Source organism: Salvelinus namaycush, chromosome 3 (assembly GCF_016432855.1).
Source record: "Salvelinus namaycush isolate Seneca chromosome 3, SaNama_1.0, whole genome shotgun sequence".
Taxonomy (NCBI): Eukaryota; Metazoa; Chordata; class Actinopteri; order Salmoniformes; family Salmonidae; genus Salvelinus; species Salvelinus namaycush.
This window is the reverse complement of record NC_052309.1, coordinates 6,861,503-6,887,438: the sequence shown is the minus strand read 5'-3', so window position 1 is coordinate 6,887,438 and position 25,936 is coordinate 6,861,503. Positions and strand designations below refer to the sequence as shown.

General features: G+C 43.9%; 1 protein-coding gene and 1 non-coding gene across 2 annotated transcripts in view; one reads left to right on the top strand and one right to left on the bottom strand.

The window, feature by feature from the left end:
- The first annotated feature begins 10,849 nt into the window (after nucleotides 1-10,849).
- Nucleotides 10,850-25,936, top strand: part of LOC120044770 (zinc finger protein 462-like) — a 34,463-nt gene continuing 19,376 nt past the window's right edge. Inside the window, exons 1-6 of the mRNA XM_038989447.1 lie at nucleotides 10,850-11,075; nucleotides 11,296-16,631; nucleotides 16,977-17,093; nucleotides 20,289-20,419; nucleotides 21,332-21,450; nucleotides 24,388-24,588. Coding sequence (XP_038845375.1) covers nucleotides 10,850-11,075; nucleotides 11,296-16,631; nucleotides 16,977-17,093; nucleotides 20,289-20,419; nucleotides 21,332-21,450; nucleotides 24,388-24,588 — 6,130 coding nt within the window. The remainder of the gene's footprint in view (nucleotides 11,076-11,295; nucleotides 16,632-16,976; nucleotides 17,094-20,288; nucleotides 20,420-21,331; nucleotides 21,451-24,387; nucleotides 24,589-25,936) is intronic.
- LOC120045216 lies at nucleotides 21,795-21,847 on the bottom strand. Its single transcript, XR_005476648.1, has one exon. It is a non-coding gene; the product is annotated as a U7 small nuclear RNA (small nuclear RNA).

The window sequence follows — 25,936 nt, the reverse complement described above, 5'->3', positions numbered from 1 at the left end:
GAGATTGGAGACCATTTTTCCATACAGAATCTTTTCAGATCTTTGATATCCTTCATCTGCGCTTTTGGACTGCCCTTTTCAATTCAAACCATAGGTTTTCAATGGGGTTCAGTTCCGGAAACTGAGATGGCCACTATAAAATGATTTTGTGGTCAATTAACAATTTCTTTGTGGATTTTAGGGCTGACCCCATTTTAGTCGACTGGGCGATTGTTTGGTCGATAGGCTGTTGGTCGACTGAGATTTTTTTTTGTCGAGCAGCAGGAATGTCAGTCCATCACTCTAAGACAGGCATTAGCAAGGTAATTACGCATAGAAGTAGGCCTCCCCGTTAGGGGATGTCTGATAGTATTTCTGATTGTCTTAACTCACCACCACTAATGAGCTGTGTTTTTTTTCTTCAGCTCAAACAGCATGTAAACAAAGTCTGTTTTTACAGAATAACAATAGTTCCTCAATGTATTTAAAACATTTTTCGGGGTCTCTCCCTTTCGATAACCACTGAGTCTCAGCGTGAAAGGGAAAAATTGCATACTCTGATCCAGTGGAAACTTCATAAAATACCTGATTTACTTCTTAGCCCTTGCACAAATACAACTGTGTCTGTCTGGAGCTCACTGGCTCCGGAAACTCTGAGTTCCCAGAATAGTTGATACAATGTTGCTGTGGGCTGGACCAGTTGATAGTTGTTACAATGTTTCAAGTTCATTGTAGACAGGTGGAGTAGAGATGAATGAAGAACATGAACAAATTTCCATGCGTAGCCAATGTGATTTTATTGAATTTTGTTTTTTATATATTTTTTTCCTGCAATGTTTTTATTTGTTAGCTTTCTGTAGGCAATTTTTTTACCTAATTGGCAATAGAACAAACATACTTTATTATAATTTCATTGAAACTGCTCCATGACAATGTGCATATGAAAATCATAACTGGCACGCAGATCAGTAGAAATTGTCATATTAATTGTAAATTGGCACTCCACAGGAAAAAGACTGCTGACCCCTGGTGTAGCCTATTACTGCCAACTGCAGGAGGAGGGTCGGGAACAGGTTTTTTCTTCTGGTTATCTAGATCTCTGATTCCCTCTTGAGTCATTTTTGTGTCTTAATTATTTAATCATACAGTGTGCTTAAAGCATCAGACAAGCTCAGTGCATATACTTGATTTTATTAATACACAGCGTGTGTCTATATATAGAAAAATACAAATGTTACCATTTTGACCAATCAATTGGTCAAAATAACAGATTTCTTTAGTCGTGGACAGCCCTAGTGGATTTTATGTGTGCTTGGGGTAATTGTCTTGCTGGAAGATCCATTTGCGGCCAAGTTTCATCCTCCTGGTAGAGGCAACCAGGTTTTTGGCAAAAATGTCCTGGTACTTGGTAAAATTCATGATGCAGTTGACCTTAACAAGGGCCACAGGACCATTGGAAGCAAAATAGCCCCATAATATCAAAGATCATCCCTACTGTAAAGTATGGTGGTGGAAGTATTTTTTGCATATGCATGTTATTTTGAAGGCCAAACCCACCATTGGTGTGCGTGGCCAAAAGCCTCTATTTTCATGTCATCTGACGATAGCACCGCCTGGAGTTTGATAAACTGTATTGGCACTAAGATTAGAACCGGTGCTGTGGTTATATGACATGGAAAAACAGCTCTTTGGCCACACACACCAATGGTGGGTTTTGCCGTCGAAAGAACAATGCATATACAGACAATATTAATATTCCACTGAATTCCATTGACCCATGAGGCAATTTTATAGGTGGCAGACTCTTGCTTGTAACATATTCATTCTGGTTTAGATATATGAAAGGACAACATGTTGAACCATTAGGTCTGAAGTCTGAAGCTGTCTAGTGGAAGTCTTGTTTGTTCCATATTCATTCTGAAAGCCATGTGTTGAATATATAAATATTTAACCCATAAGGTCTGAAGTAATAAGCCTGAAGCTCAAAGTCTAAATCTTGTTTTGTGTTGACATTGCCTAGTCTTCATTGTACCATATTCATTCTGAAAGTCATACTTTGAATATATGACAATTACTTTAACAAATTAACCCATATGAAGTTCTGAATAATCTGGATCTGTACAGTGTTGACATTGATAAAGTGACAGCTGTGGAAGAGAGCTTCTAGAGGAAGTGACAGAGAGCTTCTAGAGGAAGTGACAGAGCTTCTAGAGGAAGTGACAGAGAGCTTCTTGAGGAAGTGACAGAGAGCTTCTAGATGAAGTGACAGAGAGCTTCTAGAGGAAGTGTCAGAGAGCTGTGGGAGAGAGCTTCTAGAGGAAGTGTCAGAGAGCTTCTAGAGGAAGTGACAGAGAGCTTCTAGAGGAAGTGACAGAGAGCTTCTAGAGGAAGTGACAGCTATGGGAGAGAGCTTCTAGAGGAAGTGACAGACAGCTGTGGAAGAGAGCTTCTAGAGGAAGTGACAGAGAGCTTCTAGAGGAAGTGACAGAGAGCTTCTAGAGGAAGTGACAGCTATGGGAGAGAGCTTCTAGAGGAAGTGACAGAGAGCTGTGGGAGAGAGCTTCTAGAGGAAGTGTCAGAGAGCTGTGGGAGAGAGCTTCTAGAGGAAGTGTCAGAGAGCTGTGCGAGAGAGCTTCTAGTGGAAGTGACAGGCAGCTGTGGGAGAGAGCTTCTAGATGAAGTGACAGAGAGCTGTGGGAGAGAGCTTCTAGATGAAGTGACAGAGAGCTTCTAGATGAAGTGACAGAGAGCTTCTAGATGAAGTGACAGAGAGCTTCTAGATGAAGTGTCAGAGATCTTCTAGATGATGTGTCAGAGAGCTTCTAGATGAAGTGACAGAGAGCTGTGGAAGAGAGCTTCTAGAGGAAGTGACAGAGAGCTGTGGGAGAGAGCTTCTACATGAAGTGTCAGAGCTTCTAGATGAAGTGTCAGAGAGCTTCTAGATGAAGTGTCAGAGATCTTCTAGATGAAGTGTCAGAGATCTTCTAGATGAAGTGTCAGAGATCTTCTAGATGAAGTGTCAGAGAGCTTCTAGATGAAGTGTCAGAGAGCTTCTAGATGAAGTGTCAGAGAGCTTCTCGATGAAATGACAGAGATCTTCTCGATGAAGTGTCAGAGATCTTCTCGATGAAGTGTCAGAGAGCTTCTAGATGAAGTGTCAGAGATCTTCTAGATGAAGTGTCAGAGATCTTCTAGATGAAGTGTCAGAGATCTTCTAGATGAAGTGTCAGAGATCTTCTAGATGCAGTGTCAGAGATTTTCTAGATGAAGTGTCAGAGATTTTCTAGATGAAGTGTCAGAGATCTTCTAGATGAAGTGTCAGAGATCTTCTAGATGAAGTGTCAGAGATCTTCTAGATGAAGTGTCAGAGATCTTCTAGATGAAGTGTCAGAGATCTTCTAGATGAAGTGTCAGAGATCTTCTAGATGAAGTGTCAGAGATCTTCTAGATGAAGTGTCAGATATCTTCTAGATGAAGTGTCAGAGATCTTCTAGATGAAGTGTCAGAGATCATCTAGATGAAGTGTCCGAGATCTTCTAGATGAAGTGTCCGAGATCTTCTAGATGAAGTGTCCGAGAGCTTCTAGATGAAGTGTCAGAGATCTTCTAGATGAAATGTCAGAGATCTTCTAGATGAAGTGTCAGAGAGCTTCTAGATGAAGTGTTAGAGAGCTTCTAGATGAAGTGACAGACAGCTTCTAGATGAAGTGTCAGAGATCTTCTAGATAAAGTGTCAGAGATCTTCTCGATGAAGTGTCAGAGAGCTTCTCGATGAAGTGTCAGAGAGCTTCTCGATGAAGTGTCAGAGAGCTTCTCGATGAAGTGACAGAGAGCTTCTAGATGAAGTGACAGAGAGCTTCTAGATGAAGTGACAGAGAGCTTCTAGATGAAGTGACAGAGAGCTTCTAGATGAAGTGACAGAGATCTTCTAGATGAAGTGTCAAAGATCTTCTAGATGAAGTGTCAGAGATCTTCTCGATGAAGCGTCAGATCTTCTAGATGAAGCGTCAGAGATCTTCTAGATGAAGCGTCAGAGATCTTCTAGATGAAGCGTCAGAGATCTTCTAGATGAAGCGTCAGAGATCCTAGATGAAGCGTCAGAGATCTTCTAGATGAAGTGACAGAGAGCTTCTAGATGAAGTGTCAGAGAGCTTCTAGATGAAGTGTCCGAGATCTTCTAGATGAAGTGTCCGAGATCTTCTAGATGAAGTGTCAGAGATCTTCTAGATGAAGTGTCAGAGATCTTCTAGATGAAGTGTCAGATCTTCTAGATAAAGTGTCCGAGAGCTTCTAGATGAAGTGTCCGAGATCTTCTAGATGAAGTGACAGACAGCTTCTAGATGAAGTGTCAGAGATCTTCTCGATGAAGTGTCAGAGATCTTCTAGATGAAGTGTCAGAGATCTTCTAGATGAAGTGTCAGAGATCTTCTAGATGAAGTGTCAGAGATCTTCTAGATGAAGTGTCAGAGATCTTCTCGAATAAGTGTCAGAGAGCTTCTAGATGAAGTGTCAGAGAGCTTCTAGATGAAGTGTCAGAGAGCTTCTAGATGAAGTGTCAGAGATCTTCTCGATGAAGTGTCAGAGATCTTCTCGATGAAGTGTCAGAGAGCTTCTACATGAAGTGTCAGAGAGCTTCTACATGAAGTGTCAGAGATCTTCTAGATGAAGTGTCAGAGATCTTCTAGATGAAGTGTCAGAGATCTTCTCGATGAAGTGTCAGAGATCTTCTCGATGAAGTGTCAGAGAGCTTCTACATGAAGTGTCAGAGAGCTTCTACATGAAGTGTCAGAGAGCTTCTACATGAAGTGACAGAGAGCTTCTAGATGAAGTGACAGATATCTTCTCGATGAAGTGTCAGAGATTTTCTCGATGAAGTGTCAGAGATTTTCTCGATGAAGTGTCAGAGAGCTTCTCGATGAAGTGTCAGAGAGCTTCTCGATGAAGTGTCAGAGAGCTTCTCGATGAAGTGTCAGAGAGCTTCTACATGAAGTGTCAGAGAGCTTCTAGATGAAGTGTCAGAGAGCTTCTAGATAAGTGTCAGAGATCTTCTAGATGAAGTGTCAGAGATCTTCTCGATGAAGTGTCAGAGATCTTCTACATGAAGTGTCAGAGAGCTTCTAGATGAAGTGACAGAGAGCTTCTAGATGAAGTGACAGATATCTTCTCGATGAAGTGTCAGAGATTTTCTCGATGAAGTGTCAGAGATTTTCTCGATGAAGTGTCAGAGATTTTCTCGATGAAGTGTCAGAGATTTTCTCGATGAAGTGTCAGAGAGCTTCTCGATGAAGTGTCAGAGAGCTTCTCGATGAAGTGTCAGAGAGCTTCTCGATGAAGTGTCAGAGAGCTTCTAGATAAAGTGTCAGAGAGCTTCTAGATAAAGTGTTAGAGAGCTTCTAGATGAAGTGTCAGAGAGCTTCTAGATGAAGTGTCAGAGATCTTCTCGATGAAGTGTCAGAGATCTTCTCGATGAAGTGTCAGAGAGCTTCTACATGAAGTGTTAGAGAGCTTCTAGATGAAGTGTCAGAGAGCTTCTAGATAAGTGTCAGAGATCTTCTAGATGAAGTGTCAGAGATCTTCTCGATGAAGTGTCAGAGATCTTCTACATGAAGTGTCAGAGAGCTTCTAGATGAAGTGACAGAGAGCTTCTAGATGAAGTGACAGATATCTTCTCGATGAAGTGTCAGAGATTTTCTCGATGAAGTGTCAGAGATTTTCTCGATGAAGTGTCAGAGATTTTCTCGATGAAGTGTCAGAGAGCTTCTAGATAAAGTGTCAGAGAGCTTCTAGATAAAGTGTCAGAGAGCTTCTAGATAAAGTGTCAGAGAGCTTCTAGATGAAGTGACAGAGAGCTTCTAGATGAAGTGACAGAGAGCTTCTAGATGAAGTGACAGAGAGCTTCTAGATGAAGTGACAGAGAGCTTCTAGATGAAGTGTCAGAGAGCTTCTAGATGAAGTGTCCGAGAGCTTCTAGATGAAGTGTCCGAGAGCTTCTAGATGAAGTGTCCGAGATCTTCTAGATGAAGTGTCCGAGATCTTCTAGATGAAGTGTCCGAGATCTTCTAGATGAAGTGTCAGAGATCTTCTAGATGAAGTGTCAGAGATCTTCTAGATGAAGTGTCAGAGATCTTCTAGATGAAGTGTCAGAGATCTTCTAGATGACGTTTCCGAGATCTTCTAGATGAAGTGTCCGAGATCTTCTAGATGAAGTGTCCGAGAGCTTCTAGATGAAGTGTCCGAGATCTTCTAGATGAAGTGTCCGAGATCTTCTCGATGAAGTGTCCGAGATCTTCTCGATGAAGTGTCAGAGATCTTCTCGATGAAGTGTCAGAGAGCTTCTAGATGAAGTGTCAGAGAGCTTCTAGATGAAGTGACAGAGAGCTTCTAGATGAAGTGACAGATATCTTCTCGATGAAGTGTCAGAGATTTTCTCGATGAAGTGTCAGAGATTTTCTCGATGAAGTGTCAGAGAGCTTCTCGATGAAGTGTCAGAGAGCTTCTAGATGAAGTGTCAGAGAGCTTCTAGATGAAGTGTCAGAGAGCTTCTCGATGAAGTGTCAGAGAGCTTCTCGATGAAGCGTCAGAGATCTTCTAGATGAAGTGTCAGAGATCCTAGATGAAGTGTCAGAGATCTTCTAGATGAAGTGTCAGAGATCCTAGATGAAGTGTCAGAGATCCTAGATGAAGTTTCAGAGATCTGGTTTCTGTCAAAATATGGTTGTATGTTTGTTATTTGTAAACCTTTTCAAATATTAAATAATAATTTATTGATCTCTCTTGTGTTGTGTCATCTCTCTTGGACAACAATCGATTGATGTCCATGAGAGATGACACAACAATAGATTGATGTCCATGAGAGATGACACAACACAAGAGAGATCAGTAATGTTCTCAATCAATCCAGGATTAATAATTGAGGATCTCTACACCTCCATAACATGTGTCTGTAGTGTGTTATCAGTTAAATGTGGCCACATAATTTAATCTGCGGCTTTCCTTGCCTGCCTCTCCTGTATACTGCACGAGATGGTGGATTGGTTGAGACCAGACCGACCAACGGTTAAGGACAAAACCTCTGTACTCTTAATCAGCTTAATGCTGGCTTATTCAAAGGCCCTCTTTCAGACAGGGCAGCTGCTGCCGCCGGGCCGGGCCCAGTTTGAGTAGAGGGTGTGACTGCTGGCAGCCTCGCCGATGCAGAGAGACTGGTTGGTGATTAACAAATGTCAGTAGACTTTGGAATCTGGGGAGCAGAGTCAGGTGGCTGGGTCATGTTGGCCTGTTTTCCCTATCTTCCTCCCCTCTTTCCTCACTCCTCTCTTCCTCTCCTCTCCCATCTTCCTCCCCCATCTTCCTCTCTTCCTCTCCTCTCGTCTTCCCCTCTCTTCCTCACTCCTCTCCACCCCTCTTCTCTGGCTCTTCAAGCCAAAGACTGCAGATGTTTCTCTGAGCTCTGAATAAAGGAAGTCCAGGCATGTTTAAACCTCCTTGTGGGGCTGAGTTGGCAATTTCAAAATAGTTTTTCTCTTCCCAATTTGTTTTAAAGAAGCTGGTGTGGTGTAATTCCAAAGGCCTGACCCTCTTAATTAGTTGGTTATTTTTAAAGTTCTTTTTTTTTGTCCCCAATAAATGTAGTGTCACCAATGAATGAAAGGGCTAAGTCAGGAAGGCTGGCAAGTGCGAGGTGGTTTTGCTGAGCTACATTGCAGCCAAGGCAGGCAGGCTGAAGGACTTGAGGCACAGTACATCTGGCAGATAGATTTCTGTCAGCAGCTCTCAAGTGACTGTCTGTGCTGTCTCAGGACCCGTCACAAATGGCACCCTATTCTCTATATAGTCCACTGCGTTTGACCAGAGCCCTATCGTTTGACCAGAGCCCTATTTTGACCAGGGCCCCATAGGGATCTGGTCAAACGCAGTGCAGTATATAGGGAATAGGGAGCCATTTGGGATGCAGCCTCTGTGAGGAGGATCTGATCCGTGGGGCCATGTTGTGCAGTGAGAGCACTGGCTGAACACCTAAGCACACATAGCTGGCTGGCTCCTAAAATGGCTGCCCTTGAAGCTCAAAGGATCTGCTGCACAGCTCAGTGCCTGACTGTCAGAGCGCCGACAAAGCAGATAAAAGCATTACAAATACCGTCCATTAACTTGGTGTGGCTGGCATGAAGTCACTAAACTGACACGAAGGGAGATAGTAGCAGGACCGTTGTTGATATCCATGTCAAGGATCCTGGCATTAGAATGCATCTTTGTTTTGTATTTCATGTTCTGAGTTCCGACGAGAGAGCTGCCACAGATCAGCGTGGCAACCTGACCCTGGACAACAATGAGGGAGCAGGAACTGGCTTCTCGGGGACCCACTGGCAGGCTGCAGGGGCTGTTCCAGTGGAGATTGGTTGGTTACTGGACGGACGTTAACTGTTATGGTTACATACCAGAGGTCTGCTGAACCTGCAGCCAAAAATAAGCTACATAGGGGCAATACCAAAACAAATGGACAGATGACGGAAAATAATGTCCCCTTCTACCACAGTTAGCCATAGGAGAGGAGAAGTCACTGTGTCATTGGAGCTCTGCACCAGTTTACACTGTTCAACCTTTTATTTTGTTGGTACTTTAGTATGGTGTACGTTTACAGGACCAGGTAAAGGAAGAGTGTGTGCTCAAACTCAAATTGACATTTACTGGCCACCATTTTGCCACAGGTGCAGGCGCTTCTGATGAACAGGATATATAGGCCTTGTGGTGGTATTGCAAAGCTCCTCCTAGGACAGGAATGCTGGTGGATGGCTCTGTAAGATAGGGCCAGGGAGTCGAATAAACCAGGCTTTCTAAAGTCAACAGCTTCTTAGTGCTCTTCTTCTTACCTTCTACTTTAATGAACAGTATATTCTGAACAGAATAGGAACTAGTGCTGGTTGTATAGACTATTGCCATAAGGGATGGTCAAATTCTATAGACATCTTACCAATAAATAACCCCCAGAATGCTATGTTATGATTGTTCTGCCAAGACCAAAGGATTATACAAAACGATGCATATTTCACTGGGCTACACTGTGCTCGTAGAGTGAAGCAATAATCCTCTTTTGAATACATGTAAATATTAATGTCCTTGGTCTAGACGAATGCACAGCACAGATGACCTGTGGCAAATGTATTAAATATGGCCTGTTCTGCTTTCTGCAGAATTAGGCCTGGTGTTTTAGTTCAGCCTTTATTTAGAAAGTGATCAAATCCAATAAAATATATATAAAAATAATAAAAAAGCGAGTGCACATCACGCTGTGACTAGTTTGAGTGTTAATGGGTTACATTTCAAGGTAATGCCGTGTGTCTCTCTCTGTGTGTCACCACACAAAGAAGTGTGGACGAGAGGCGAAAACCCTTTTGATGAAATAGCTGTCATAACTGCCACATAAACAGCCATTTTATGCCCCAGTCATGTTTCACTCTCTCTGTTTCATTAACACATTGAAATGTGTTTTTTCCTTTTTAACTGACACATCTCTGTAGACAGAGATGGCTAATTAAGATTGCCTGTCTTTTGTGATGGTCTAAAAACTGTCCTGTGCTATTTTACCTATATGTATGTATTTGTTTAACATCCATCGTTTTGGAAACATATTTGAGAAAGGGAAGCGGGTTACCATTTGGAATTGTGTGTATTTTGCCACACTGTGTAATACTTTATTCCTCTTGGGACTAGTCTGTCCACAAGTTTGGGATTTATGTTTGTATCATAACAATACACACCAGTGTGTGTTTATGTGGCATTGGTCTACATTGAAAACTGTCTATTTGAAACAGACAAATGTAAATGAATGGCATATTGGTGTATTTATGTGCAGCAAGTTAGTTTGACCAACAAGCAATGCCATTGGTTAGTTAGAATGTCGAGGTCAGAGGTGACAGGTTATTATCAGTTGGTCCGCGCTATCCGTGAACCTTGGGACGTCTCTACCCCGTTTAAAATGTTTAAGGTAAGGATTATGGTTAATGTTAGGGTAGGGGTTAAGGATTAGGTTAGGGACGTCCCAAGGGTACCGGATAGCACTGACCATTATCAGTTACATCAGTTGTGTGTTTCATCATGGAACAGAATAGCACTGCGGACACAAAGCTTTATCTTTCTCTCTGTGTGGATTGATTTAAGTCTTATTTGGGAGGGACTTGATGCAATCTGAGAGAATTGTCTGTGTGTGTGTGTGTGTGTGTGTGATGTAAATATTGGGATGCAGTCTGACGGTTATGCGTCCCAAATAGTACCCTAGTCCCTTTTTTTAGCGCTCTACTTTTGACCACCGCCCATAGGGCCCTGGTCAAATGTAGTGCGCCATATCAGGAATAGGGTACTATTTGGGACTCATCCTGATGGCGCTGCTCTCCAGCTGTAGTTTATCCCAAGGTAATAAAGATGGAACAAATCAACTCAGTAATCCCTCCTCAGATTGCCCATTGTTCTTGGAAGCATGCAACAGCAACAACAACAGATCTCCTTAGTATGCACTGCAGTGATGTCAGAGCTGAAGAATCCAGCCGTCTGTAGATGTCTCTAATGTTGACGTGTGAGACCGAGGCAGAAACTGACCAATTCTCTTGTCTTGCCTTCTCTAAAATGTCTCTACTGTTGCATTTCTATCCCAGGGTTTTAGCCTACACTAGTTTCTATCCCAGGGTTTTAGCCTACACCGGTGCTAGGCCTAAATACTTTTGTGTTTCCACCCATGTGGCCTAAATGTGACATGTTGTTGTGTGAGACTGAGACTGAGGCATCGCCCCTTCACTTTAATTTCTTCCCCTACTCACCCATTCTCTTCTCTTGTGTTTTTCCTCACCAGGTTTCCCTGATTTTCCAGGGAGTCCTCAGCGATGGAGGTGCTACAGTGCGATGGCTGTGACTTCCGTGCTGAGTCATATGACGACCTCAAGGCCCACATCCAGGATGTCCACACGGCCTTCCTGCAGCCCACGGACGTCGGAGACGGAGAGGGGGGCGGGAGTCCCTGCCAGTCCAGGTCAGACTCTCTTAACTCCCCCAGCCAGACAGAGGGGGAGGAGGAGGATGAGCAGAATGAATCTCCCCAAACTGAAACGGGTAAGGGCACTCCATCGACTGTGTTGTGTATGGACAAATGATTATGATTCCTTATTATGAATGATATAGGTATGTCTTATACTTTACATATTTATACTTTACATATGTATATGTCTTATGTGTACATATTTTATATATTTATATAAAGCATATAATTATTAAAGGAAAGATTGATTCAAGTTTTATACTGGTCTCTTTTTTTCTTCTTTCTTTCCCACAGGCCACTGCTTCGAAACAGACTTTTCCAGCTCGAACCAAATGCCATACAACAAGTCAGCAAACCAATCCAACAAGTCAGCAAACCAGTTATTCCAGTGTAAGATCTGTGTCCGTTACTTTAGATCCAAATCTCTCTTGAGTAAACACACCAAGAAGGTACATGGAGCCACACTAAGTGGTGGGAGCTCACCAGCCTCCCAGGCGTCCAAACAGTCCAACTACAACATCCTCATCCATGATAGTCTTGGGAAAGTGTTCTCCTGCCAGTATTGTACATACAAGTCTCCACGCAAAGCCAGGATCATGAAACACCAAAAGATGTATCATAAAGGGAAACTTAATCTGGACCCCCCAGAATCTCCATCTGAGGCTGTTGAAGAATCTGAGGCATTGTCGTCTGAGGAACCCAGTGAGGAAATAGAAGAGGATGTGGTGGAACGTGGCATCTTGGAGTCCATGGTTAAACCTCTGGGGAAGTCCAGGGGGAACCAGGCTCTTCGTGGGGAATGGTGTGATAACATGATGAAAAACAGCAACATGGCGAAAAGGATCTCAACCATCCACCCAAGTGGAGAAGGAGAGGGAAGCGCAGGCTCTTCTAAATCGGATTCCCCCTCTTCCCCAAGAAGCCCTCCTAACTCCAATATGGTTTCCAATGACCAGAGTGTTAATGAAGGCTCCTCAGTAGCCAACTGCTCAGTTTTCAAGCTCAGCAAGACCGCCTCTGGGATATCACCCTATCAGTATTCACAGATCCAATCGGTAGCGCCCAACAGCACAGGATCTTCCATTTTGTCTGAAAGGTCCACCTTCGTGATGTCTGATGTCTCCAACTCTGCCATAGAGATGGATTCAGGCATGCTGGATGACCCTAGGAGCAGCTCTGAAGACGACGACGAACTGGGTGACGAGGATGACCCCAAATACACCGACCCGTTGTCAGCCGGTGATTCTGCTAAGCAGCTTCTGTCTGAGGAGGATAACAAGATGCTGGAGACTAAAGGGATACCGTTCAGAAGGTACATGAACAGGTTCCAATGTCCCTTCTGCTCTTTCCTCACCATGCATCGCAGAAGCATCTCCCGTCACATCGAGAACATACACCTGTCTGGTAAGACTACAGTGTACAAGTGTGATGTGTGCCCCTTCATCTGCACCAGCCCTCTCAAGTTAGGCACGCACAAGCAAAGCCACTCCTCAGACTGGGACACCATGGACTTGACCAGTGAAAGCCCAGGTCCTCAGAACGAGACTCCAGAACCAGTGAACGGAGGAAATGTTGCTGCTTCCAAAGTCAATGGGAAAAAGCTTAACAGTGTGCTAAATGACCTTAATCAGCAGAACCCTCACCGCTGTACTCTTTGTAGCTTCTCGACCACCACTCTGAAAGGTCTGAGGGTTCACCAGCAACACAAACACTCCTACTGTGACGAAATGCAAGCTGTCGTTCTGGAGGAGTCAGCAAATGAGCAGCAGGACTCTGAATTAGAAACGCTCTCCAATTCTCAGAGCTTTGTACAAAAAACCCAGACTTCGATTCTTGGACTTGGATCCAAAAAGCACTTAACTGGGAAAACAGCAAGAAAGTCCATCAACGACCTACCTTTAGATCTGTCTCCAGTCAAAAAGAGAACTAGGATTGATGAAATCGCCAACAACCTTCAGAGCAAGATCAGTCAACAACAGGAGGATCTGGTGATTCATCTGGAAGGAATTGATGATGAAGAGGAAGGAGAGCTCAACATTGATGAAGATGTGGGCAGAGACAAGGAGGAGAATGACAGCGATAGTAAAAATCATGGCTACGTTTACAACAAGCTTTACGAAGGCCGGGTGGGGAAAAGAAAAAGAACCCTTACGTCAAAGCTAAGAAACATTCCCATTGCGCTGACACTCTCTGACGATGAGGACAACGACTCTGCTGATCCTAAAGCTGATCTCCAGGACCAGAGCAGCCAAGACAGCCGAGATACTGCTTTCCATGAGAACCTGGACTATTCAGAGGTCTCTGGGGTCGCACGCTTCTATTGCAAGCACTGTGACTACCACAACAAGTCAGCCCGCAGTGTAAGCACCCACTACCAGAGAATGCACCCTTATATCAAGTTTAGCTTTAGATACATCCTCGACCCCGAGGATCAGAGCGCAGTCTTCCGTTGCCTGGAGTGCTTCATCGAATACACCAACTTCAACGATCTTCACGATCACTACATGGATCACCATCCAGAAGCCAGCAATGTGCTGAACTTCAACCAACCAGATCTGGTGTACATGTGCCGCTTCTGTTCGTACACAAGTCCAAACGTCAGGAGCTTGATGCCCCATTACCAAAGAATGCACCCTGAAGTGAAAATAAACAACGCTATGATCTTCTCAAGCTACGTGGTGGAACAGCAACACAAGGGTGCAGAATCTCAAACGCTGAGAGAAATATTAAACTCCGGTCCCAAGAGTTTCACCTGTAGCTCTTCCACTTCCACGCCCAAGTCCTCATCCAGTCCTGCACACAAAAATGTTGCAAAGACGCAAGATACAACTGCAGAGACGGAAGCCCTGAAAGAGGGTGGTAACGTTGTGGTGTATGACTGTGAAGTATGCTCCTTTGCTAGCCCTAACATGCACTCTGTTCTAGTTCACTATCAGAAGAAGCACCCAGAGCAGAAGGCCTCGTATTTCCGCATTCAGAAAACTATGAGGGTTATCACAGTTGATAGGCCACTGTCAGCAGGCAGCTCTTCCTACAATGTCAACATACCCACCCCTGTGAAGTCATCCAGCGCCACAATGCCATTTGGTACGGATGAGGAGATCTACTACTGTAAACATTGTGTTTACAGCAACCGCTCTGTTGTGGGTGTTCTTGTCCATTATCAAAAGAGACATCCAGAAATAAAAGTCACAGCGAAATACATCAAGCATGCCAGTCCCACCCCTGGGTTGATGAAACTAATGGATGAGCTACAGATTGCACCTCCAAAGCAGTTCCTCAAACAGTTCAACAACAACGGATTCGATGGATCCAGTAATTCCCATGGTAGGGTTGGCACAGAGAAGGGAGAAGCAGAGATGCTCTTCTTCTGTCAGCACTGTGACTACGGGAACCGCACTGTAAAAGGAGTGCTGATTCACTACCAAAAGAAGCACAGGGACGCAAAGTCGAATGCTGACCTTGTACGCCGGCACACTGCAGTGGTCCGCAGTCAACGAGAGCGAGCTCAGATGGGCCAGTCAGGCACTGCAGCCTCTGCCATTGCTCCTGCTGCTCCTGCTGAGATGAAAGAGACGTCCTCCGAAACCCTTCGCTCATTGAAGTGCAGGCACTGCTCTTATACATCTCCATACGTGTATGCCTTGAAGAAGCACCTGAAGAAGGATCATCCTACTGTGAAGGCCACAGCCATGACCATTTTACACTGGGCGTACCAAGACGGCATCCTGGAGGCTGGTTACCACTGTGAGTGGTGCATCTATTCCCACGGAGAACCCAACGGGCTGCTCTGGCATTACCAAAGACGGCACCCAGAGCACAACGTTGACTACACATACATGGCCAGCAAGCTGTGGGCAGGGCCTGATACTACTGCCTCCCAGCCGGGAGGGAACGCTGGGGACACTAAGCACTACCAATGCAGAGATTGTGCCTTCGAGGCTTGTTCCATCTGGGATATCACCAACCACTACCAAGCTGTCCACCCCTGGGCTGTCAAAGGGGATGAGTCTGTGCTACTGGACATCATCAAAGGTCAAAGGTCCCAAGCGACACTCCACCCGTCGATGGCTAAAGGACCACCTTTCACTTTTCTTCCGACTGAGCACGATGAAGGCCCACTGGATATCCCTACGCCACCTCAAGAACACCTCCAACACCATCCCAGGCTCTCCCACACAAGCAGCTCTATCTCAAACAGCCCGTACCAGTGCACTGTATGTCTGTCTGAGTATAACAGCCTACATGGACTTCTGACACACTATGGCAAGAAACACCCAGGCATGAAAGTCAAGGCGGCTGACTTCGCACAGGAAGCTGATATCAATCCAAGTTCGGTTTACAAGTGTCGCCACTGTCCGTATGTGAACTCACGCATCCATGGAGTTCTCACTCATTACCAGAAGAGGCATCCGTTGGTGAAGGTCACCGCGGAGGACTTCTCAGACGATATAGAGCAGGTTAAAGATATAACTGAAGTGGATGACAAGTGCAAAACCCAAAGACAGGGCTATGGTGCGTACAGGTGCAAAATGTGTCCTTACACTCATGGGACATTGGAGAAACTGAAAGTTCACTACGAGAAATATCACAATCAACCAGCTTCAGATATGTTCAAGACTCCCCACATGCAATATTCCACAGTGAAAGATGAGCCGGTGGCTGAATGCAGTGCCACGAGTCTATCGTCAGAGGTACAAGAGGTCAGCGAATTCGAACTCGCTCTCACCCAGTTCCCCATCAACAAAGGAGAGGCCCATGCTGTGTTTAGGTGTCAGCTCTGCAAGTACTTCTGCTCGACCAGAAAAGGCATAGCTCGACACTACCGCATCAAACACAACAATGTCAGAGCTCAGCCGGAAGGCAAGAACAACGTCTTCAAGTGTGCTCTCTGTTCGTACACCAATCCCATTCGCAAAGGCCTGGCGGCTCACTATCAGAAGCGTCATGACATTGATGCCTACTACACACATTGCCTGGCAGCCTCCAAGACGTTGACGGAGAAGCCCAGTAAAGTGGTGGTGCCCTTGGCGTCAGAGGCGGAAGGGTCGGAGCTGACCGAGGAGTTACGGTTGGCCGTGGAGAGGAGAAAGTGTTCGCTCTGTGCTTTCCAGGCCTTCAGCAGGAAGAGCATAGTCTCCCACTACATCAAACGCCATCCAGGAGTCTTCCCCAAACGGCAACACTCCAGCAAACTCGGACGCTACTTCACTGTACTCTATGCCAAAGAACCCGAACCCATCGAAGAGGTGAACAAAGTGGTGGAGGTTGAACCGAAGCCCGAGCCAGAGGGAGAGGTTGCCGAGTGGCTGCCGTTCAAGTGTCTAAAATGCTTCCAGCTATCCTTCAGCACGGTCGATCTGCTCTCCATGCACTACAACGACCATCACAGTGGCAAGGACTTGAAGCGGGACTTCGTCATCCACCCCAGCCTTACGGAGGATGGGACGGAGACAGAGCTCTATCAGTGTGCCCACTGTGAGCTGAAATTCCTGGGTCTTCCTCTCCTCAGCACTCACCTGATGAACCATAACGAGGAGTTCCAGAAGCGGGCGATGAGGCAGGAGAGGAGGAGGCAGCTCCTTAGCAAGCAGAAGGCATCTGAGCCACCGGAGACAAAGACTGAGAAGGTGAGTTGTAGAGTTCAAGGACAAATTATTTATCGTCTCAGTAAAATACTAGATGTGGTCAGAGTCGAATGAGACAGGCATAATAAGCAAGACTATAGGGAGCGTTTATCTTGACTCTGCATTGTTGGAAAAGGACCCGTAAGTAAGCATTTCACTGTTAGTCTAAAATGTAATGGCTAAAATAGCAATGTTACCCATAGTATTGAATAACGAATATGAAATGTTTAAGTATTATTTTAAGAAATTTCATCAGCAATAGAAAATATCATTGCAACTAGTCTTGTGAAAAGCAACTTGTTTACAATTTTGGCTGACCACTCCCCCCCCGTTTTCCCTTTCTTTTAGCTGGTGAACAATACTGACAAAGCTCCGATTGGCTACAGGTGTAACTTCTGTGTTGAGGTCCACCCCACTCTCAGAGCCATCTGTAACCACCTGAGGAAACACGTCCAGTACGGGGAGGTCAAGGAGGGCCATGTCAAGGTAATGATGATCACATAGCCAAGGGTTTGGTAACATACGGGTGTCACACATACTCTTGACAAGTCTTACAGTGAATTATAACTGCATCATAATGCCTTCTACCTGCAGCTGCAGGCTCTAAGTATAGGGGTTTTTCATCAGTATTCAGTCACTAGTCCATTTAGACTGTAGAGTTAGTTGGTTTATTGCTTATATAAATGTAAATGCTTTATATGCATATTATTAATGTACGTGCATTAAGATGGTTAAATACATTCTTACAAATAGAAGTATGATTTATTATTATGTTTTCATCCCATAACACATTTTAGCCCTTTACCTCTCATGAAAAATTATCTCAGCTCAAACTGAAAGATTACTTCTGAAGCTGCTTTTTAAATATTTAAAATTCCCCTAAAACGTATCTCTAAAAGCCACTGTGTCCCCCGTTCTCTTTGGTTCAGAGTCCGTCATGACTTCTGACTGCTAGCCCTCAGAGACCCCCACACTGCTGAGGTCTGTTTTTAGGGGGCAGCAGGGTTCTGTTTTCAGTTTTGTTTATTGCAACGGAGGCCCCTGGGTAGACAGTCTGTCAACTTCCCCTGGAGAAAACAAGTGAGGTAGTCCCTCCCTCCCGTTGCAGGGCAGGCAGGCACCTGGGTAGACAGTCTGTCAACTTCCCCTGGAGAAAACAAGTGAGGTAGTCCCTCCCTCCTGTTGCAGGGGAAAAAGAAGCCATAACTTTGAGTGCAGCGGATAACCGCTTGGACATTAGTATTCCACTGAGCTTGCCAGGGACTTGGCAAAGGGACGACAGGCCTGAAGATTTAAAGCCTCACCCAAAAAGGAAGCCAAATGGATGCCTGGTTGATTCTGCGGGCCATGCCACTTCAGGGAGGCCACTCCAGGCCGTTGTAATGCTGTATACTGAAGATGGCATGGCTGAAGTCCTGTCAGAAAGAGAGCGAGAGAAGCCATCTCCATGACGGCACCAACTATTAGGACTAGAAAACAAAACAAAACCACTCTGGAAATTTGCCCCCAAATAAAAGTGTGGTGGAAATATTTTGAATATGAAGAGAAAGTCAATCAGTTTATAGCAAATATTTACACTGCATATTTGTTTCATATGAACATTTAGGCTATTACATGTTTCTGTACTAGTTTGTACTAGATCTCTTGCCATTTACATTGGCCCTGGCCTGTCCCCTAGCTCTCCCAGAGGGTGGTGAGAATAGGCTGACGATGCAAGGCTGGCCAGCTCTGCGGACGCTCATCTTATTTATGGTCCTATGAAGTGCGGGGTCAGGTCCTTGAGCAGAAATAGTGAGCTTCCTGTAGGCCATAAAAAGCCAGGTTGGTTGTCTGTTGGCCGTCATGTCTGTGTGAGAGAGCGAGAGAGAGAGCGAGGGGCACAGGACAGAAAACACTTTGTGCTGCCTTTCCCAGATCAAGGAAGTGGGACATGCAGACCAGGGCAGGTCGTGGTCTTATTCATTAGGCACCAAACAACGGAAAACGGACTGAACCAGGGAGGGACTAAATACTAATTTCTGTTTCCTGTTGCAAAGCATTTAAAAACTTTTTTTCTTTCAATGGGCTAATGAATATGTCTCAGGCCGTGGTCTCTGGTCGCCTGGTCTCTGGTCGCCTGGTCTCTGGTCGCCTGGTCTCTGGTCGCCTGGTCTCTGTCGGGGCGTTTTCAAGGTTAATGTCCACATAATCAACTACAGTCACAGGAGGGCAAAGTTAGTTCTCTTTGGCTAATAATGAGGAAGGTCTGTTAAAAAACATCCTACTTTAACCATCACCAACTGTCAGATTAAAGAAGCCACACAGAAGACCTGGTTAGTGTTAGTGGTACCAGCAGTAGTAAGAATTTAGTAGTTCATTATGTAGACCTTGGACCTTCATTATGTCTACTTTCACAGGGCGTTTTAAACGTTGACTAGAAAAACCAATCAGTGTCTTAAAGCCCTACTTTTACTCCTAAACCATTTTCTATTTTGCTGTTCTCTACGGTATGTCTAATTTACTGTTCTCTACGGTATGTCTAATTTACTGTTCTCTACGGTATGTCTAATTTACTGTTCTCTACGGTATGTCTAATTTACTGTTCTCTACGGTATGTCTAATTTACTGTTCTCTACGGTATGTCTAATTTACTGTTCTCTACGGTATGTCTAATTTACTGTTTACTACGGTATGGCTAATTTACTGTTCTCTACAGCAGGGCTAGGCAACGGGCGGCCCGCGGGCCAAAACCGGTCTGCAAGTGATTGTATTTGGCTTGCAAAGTTTTTATAAAAAAACAAACAAAAAAACATTTGGTCAAAAAAGACCAGGAATTCAGCTAGAAATGAGTTTAATTTAGGAAATATGTTCCCAAGTATTTCTACAAATAAAAAAAGAGTCTTATGCGATTGTGTATCAATGTAGTCAAGGTAGGAAATAATTGTTCTTTTCAAATACAATATATTTTTGGGCTTAGTTGCGGTCAATTTGCAGTGTAAAAATGATTATGATTATGTTCCTACCCCCTGACCATCCACTCCGACAAAAAAAGGCCCGCGGCTCAATCTAGTTGGCTATCCCTGCTCTACAGTATGTACATGCCGGTAGGGAGGTTATTCGAATTAAGTTAAGAATTAAATTAAGTTCAATCACAGCTAGCAATATTGTTTTAAATGAAATTCAGGAATCAAATAACATATTCGGCCATGATGGTGTGACTGACTAGGTTCAAGTTCTCTACGCACCACGAGACTGTTAGCCCAGTGAGCCAAAGCCTAAAGCAAGGTTAGTTTGGTACAATGGCAACAGTTTGGAGTACATTAGTCAGTACGACGTGTTAACTGCCAAAGCATATGGAAATGATAAATAAATATAGCTGCTATAATGCTGTTCTCCCTCTGTCCTTCACCTCAGCAGGAAGTCACAGATGTACCATTGTCCACCATCCCGGGAGAGAACAGCATCACCAACGGAGAGGTGGAAGAGGTGACCGACAACTCCATCATGGAGACATCTCCCAAGGACATGACGATGGCCGCCACAGCTATGGGCCCGGTGGTCGCCGGGGATGCTGTTGCCATAGAAACGACGGAGATGGCAATTGGAGAGGGGGTTGGGGTAGTGGCGCCCGTCGGCCAGCAGGTGAAGGAGAGGCTTGTTGGGGGACACCCATGCGCTCAGTGCGACCGCGTCTTCATGTCCATGCAGGGGCTGAGGTCCCACGAGAGGAGCCACTCGGCCATGGCCATGTTCACCAGAGAGGACAAGTACAGCTGCCAGTACTGCCAGTTCGTCTCCCCCTTCAGACACAAGTAAGAGGACATAATATAGACTTAAAGAGATAATATAAATGATTGGTTCACTGCTTGTCACACACACACACGAAGGGCATACAGTACATGTATATATCAGAGGCATTCTGGGATTTGGAGTTCACTTTCGTAAACCCTCTGAATTGTTTAAGATTGAGTGTGTTGCTGTTTCGATGAATAGTGTCCTCTAATGTCTTGGTGTGTGTGGCTGTGTTCTGTATAGCGTTTACTCTCCTGCACCTGTCTCCTTAGCTGTGCTTTATTTCAACATTCTCTCTGGATGGAATGGAGCCTAAGTGCCAGTCTGTTTGTGATTGACAATGACAGCAATAGAGAAGGAAAGAGCACAAACAGATCTGGCACCAGGCTAGATGGAACACACATTGCCTCTAAAGCTCACTCCAGTCCACTCCAGTGAGAGACACTGCAGGCATGGCAGACATTTTGATTTTAATTTGTCTTCTTATCCAAAGCTGAAAGACTTCATCTTTGTTGAGCTCCATTGTGTAATCCCACTCTACTGCATGTGCCCTGACCCAGAAAGGAAATGCGTTCCCATGCCACCCAAGAGGCTTGTATGAAAACACACTAATATTCCCCAGATACGTTCTATGTGGTTTGCAGTCAGACACAAAGAGATACACTAGGGATACAGGGACGGTGGTAGATCTTTTCCCCTACGGCCTCTGCTCAATAGTCATTGGAAATTGTGGTTTTGAAAAAGGAAGTTATATGAAAACAGATTCCCTCTGCTTCCCTGAAAGCATTCTGTTGTGATGTGTTGGAACATGTGTGAAGACATTTCTTTCTCTATATCTCTCTTTGTCTCCCTTTCTGTCTCTTCGCTCTGTCTGTCTCCTCTCTCTCTCTAACCCTCTTCCTCCTGCTTCCTCTCTGTCTCCATCTCTTCAGTCTGGACAGACACGTGCAGTCCCACCATGGGCACCACAAGCCTTTCAGATGCAAGCTCTGTCCCTTTAAGTCTGCCTACCTGAGTCGCCTGAAGAGTCACCTACACAAAGCACATGCAGGTAGAAAACAACCACAGCACACCTCACTGAGCTCTATACAACTACCTGAAACGGACCGTGTTCATGGGTGGGTCCGAAATAGAACTCTATTCCCTATACACCCACGTAAAGAAATACTATAGTATACTGTGGTGTAAATACTGTTTTTGCAGACAATAGTCTGCAAGAACACTACAGTGAATGCTGTATTATACTGTAGTATTTACAGTTAACTATAGTATAAATACTGTAGTAAAAGAAAACTGTAGTGTATACTATAATAATTACTGCAGCGTTTTTGTGGACTGTACTATACTGTAGTATTTACTTTAGTGTTTTTGTTTAACTGTCTTTGACATGGAAGTGGAGGCTTTCTCCTTTAGGAAACCTACTGGAGAAATACTAAAAGAGCACATTTTCCATAACCTGTAGGTGGGTAGTTCCGACTGGGATCTGAACGGATAATTCAGGGCTTCTGCTCTTTTCTATCACCTGTAGGGAACACGTTGTATGGTCTTCACTTGGCATGTAGGTTTCTCACTCATGGGTGGCACAAATTATGAAATGGGGAGGGGAATGGGCAGGGTTTATGCAAAAAAGATACTGTAGTATTTACTCTAGTTGTATAAAAAAAAAGTGTTGTGTTTTTGCGGACTGTAGTGTTTTTGTAGACATTACTGTAGTATTTACAATAGTATTCTACAGTATTCTACAACATTCTATAGTAAGTACTGCACATGATCAAGGGACACTACAGTATGTAGTATAGTATTCTACAGTATAATACAGTTTCCTATAGAATACTATAGTACGTACTGTAGTATTCTATACTGTCCTTCACAAGCAAAAGAGCAGTAACTGCACATTTGGTCCAAAAATTTGTTACTGACATTTTTGATACATTAAATACATGCTCTATCATGTGGACAAATATCCTACCTCCATTGTGTTGTGTTATGGAGAGAATGGTGTGTCATGTTTTCAGTAACTGCAAACATTTTCCGTAAAACCAAGGAAAAAAGCATGCCAGATACTGCCTTTTACCTTGGTATTTTACCTTTTTATCACCAATCTGCAGTGTGTACGGTTTACCTTGGTATTATTGATTCTTCTTTGCTGATACAAGTATCAAACTATATGAAACTGATAGCCACATACAAATAAATCTATGAACACAAGTTTGTGTTAAAAAAAAATCATAATGGAAATGTATTCCAGTGGGTGTAACAAGCAAGAAGACAGTAACTGCAGTCTAGGGTCAAAGGTAATGTCAGAGTCAATATGAATAAAAAAATGACCTTATAGTAAGACAACAGATAACCACATTTTCAGTGATCTGCCAACTCATTTGGCTGAACAATTAAATCTTTAAAGATATTTTTCACAGATACACTCAATGAGTAGTTATTGCTCTTTTACTTGGTAGGGCAGTATAGTAAACTGTAGTATTTTTTCATGTGGGTAGTGCACTACTTTTACAGGGCTCTGGTTAATAGGATGACAATTCAGACGCAACCCACGTGTACTGTAACATGGTATGTTATTAGCCTGCTGGTCCCAGATCTGTTCATGCTGCCAAACATGACTTAATAGGAGCTGGCTAAACAACACAAACTGATCTAGGACCAAGCTAGTGGGTTATTATTGTCCCCAGCTGTGTATTGGGGCTGTGGCCTAGTCTGAATGTATGACTTTACCAGAGCTGTTCGAGGATACTAAATCAACACTAATATCAGTAGTCTCTCATATGTCCCCTATGGGAATATCTTAAAGTCAGCCTGTCATTGAGTGCAGGGAATATCTGTCATACAAGTGGCTGCGGATTTGCTCTGTGTGTGATGTTGTTGGATATTTACTCCTATAGACTGCACTGATGTAGCCAGTGAACCAACGCCAGAACATAGGAATAGATATGATAGCCAATCATCACAAATGACAATGCGAGTACATAGAAGAACCATCTAAAAACTAGTCATGAATGTTGTCTCAGTTATGATTGGAAAAGAACACAGAAAGATGAGTCAACAACAATCAACAATTGCTTCAGATAATCGACTCCAAAGCAGAGCCATTTAACATTTGATTACATGTTGAAAGTGTTCTAACATGGTCTGTTGGTGGTGGTTTTCTTCAAAACGTCTTCTGTTGTTTACAGTATATTATACCACAGCATTGTTGAAAACTAGTTTCTGATTTGTTGGAAGGGCATTCTAGAATGGACATTAAAACCAGATTACGGGACAGTTGAAAAAGATTGGGTTTGGATTGCTGCCTTGGTAATGGATCATGTGTATGCGGTGGAATCCATAGCTTGTGGCATGTGAATGCTGGTTCTCTCGATAAGGTGCAAAAGTCATTGAAGGGTAGAGCAGTAGAAAATGAGTGTCAGCACCCCTCTTTTCAGATCCGTTGGCTGCCAAAGGCACTGGCTCTGTCAGTCTAGCTGAAAGCTTTTGGCCTTACAATATAGTATCAAGCCAATCGATTTGCCCTTGAATGGAGTCGGGGTTCTCATCATAAAAAGTGTCAAAAAAAGAAAATTGTCAGACGAGCGGCAGATTGTCGTGTCTTGAGTGACTCGGAGTCTGAAAACTGACTGGCGTGTTCGACTCCATACTAAGTTGGACAAAGCCCCTCTCAAAAGAGTCTCTCTCTGACCAACGTTTCTGTTACTTTGCCGAAGAGAGAGAGTCCTTTCTTTTACACTATCATAGTATTTTTCTTTTTAGTTGTTTTTTTACTGTGACTTTAATGAAATTATATTTAGTGATATATTATCATCAAACTGTAAAAGATTCATGAAATATTGATATGATCTTTATTTATTCTTGACACATACAAGGTGTCTTTGGGTCCTTGAGAATCTCTAACGGTTACATAAAACCCATGTTTTATTATGAGCCATTCTGACTCTGGGTTACTTTACTTGCTATTATTATTATTATTACTATTTTACAGGCGAGAACACCTATAAGTGCTTGTCCTGCCCCTTCTCCTCAATGACTATCAGCCAGCTGAAGGAGCACTCTCTGAGGGACCATGGGGAGGCCCTGACCCTCCCCAGGCTTCGTGCTGGCGCTACCACCCAGGGCCCCCAGACCAGGCCACTCAGGCTGGGCTCAGACCCTCACCAGACACCCCTGACCTCTAACCTTGACGGTAAGAGCTCCATCTGTATTACCAAGCAGACTGAGAAGGGAGACTTTTATTGATTGTAGATTGTTTTTAGTTTGATATTTTTTTTATTTTTTTTTTAACCAGGAAGGTAATTGCGATTAACATATCTTATTCAAATGAGCCCTAATTTATTCGATGATATGCCGTTTATTTTAGGGTGTTTTCATATATAGACTGGCTTGCGAAAGTATTCATCCCCTTGGAATTTTTCCTAGTTTGTTGCCTTACAACCTGGAATTAAAATGGATTTTGGGGGGGTTTGTATCATTTGATTTACACAACATGCCTACCACTTTGAAGATGCAAAATATTTTTTATTGTGAAGCAAACAAGAAATAAGACAAAAAACAACAGAAAACTTAACTAATCACCCCCCCCCCAAAGTCAATACTTTGTAGAGTCACCTTTTGCAGCAATTACAGCTGCAAGTCTCTTGGGGTATGTCTCTATAAGCTTGGCACATCTAGCCACTGGGATTTTTGCCCATTCTTCAAGGCAAAACTGCTCTAGCTCCTTCAAGTGGGATGGGTTCCGCTGGTGTACAGCAATCTTTAAGTCATACCACAGATTCTCAATTGGATTGAGGTCTGGGCTTTGACTAGGCCATTCCAAGACATTTAAATGTTTCCCCTTAAACCACTCGAGTGTTGCTTTAGCAGTATCAGTATGCTTAGGGTCATTGTCCTGCTGGAAGGTGAACCTCCGTCCCAGTCTCAAATCTCTGGAAGACTGATACAGGTTTCCCTCAATAATTTCCCTGTATTTAGCACCATCCTTCATTCCTTCAATTCTGACCAGTTTCCCGGTCCCTGCCAATGAAAAACATCCCCACAGCATGATGCTGCCACCACCATGATTCACTGTGGGGATGGTGTTCTCGGGGTGATGAGAGGTGTTTGGTTTGCGCCAGACATAGCGTTTTCCTTGATGGCCAAAAAAGCTCAATTTTCATCTGACCAGAGTCTCATCTGACCAGAGTACCTTCTTCCATATGTTTGGGGAGTCTCCCACATGCCTTTTGGTGAACACCAAACGTGTTTGCTTATTTTTTCCTTTAAGCAATGGCTTTTTTCTGGTCACTCTTCCGTAAAGCCCAGCTCTGTGGAGTGTACGGCTTAAAGTGGTCCTATGGACAGATACTCCAATCTCCGCTGTGGAGCTTTGCAGCTCCTTCAGGGTTATCTTTGGTCTCTTTGTTGCCTCTGATTAATGCCCTCCTTGCCTGGTTCGTGAGTTTTGGTGGGCGGCCCTCTCTTGGCAGGTTTGTTGTGGTGCCATATTCTTTCCATTTTTTATAATGTGGTGCTCCTTGGGATGTTCAAAGTTTCGG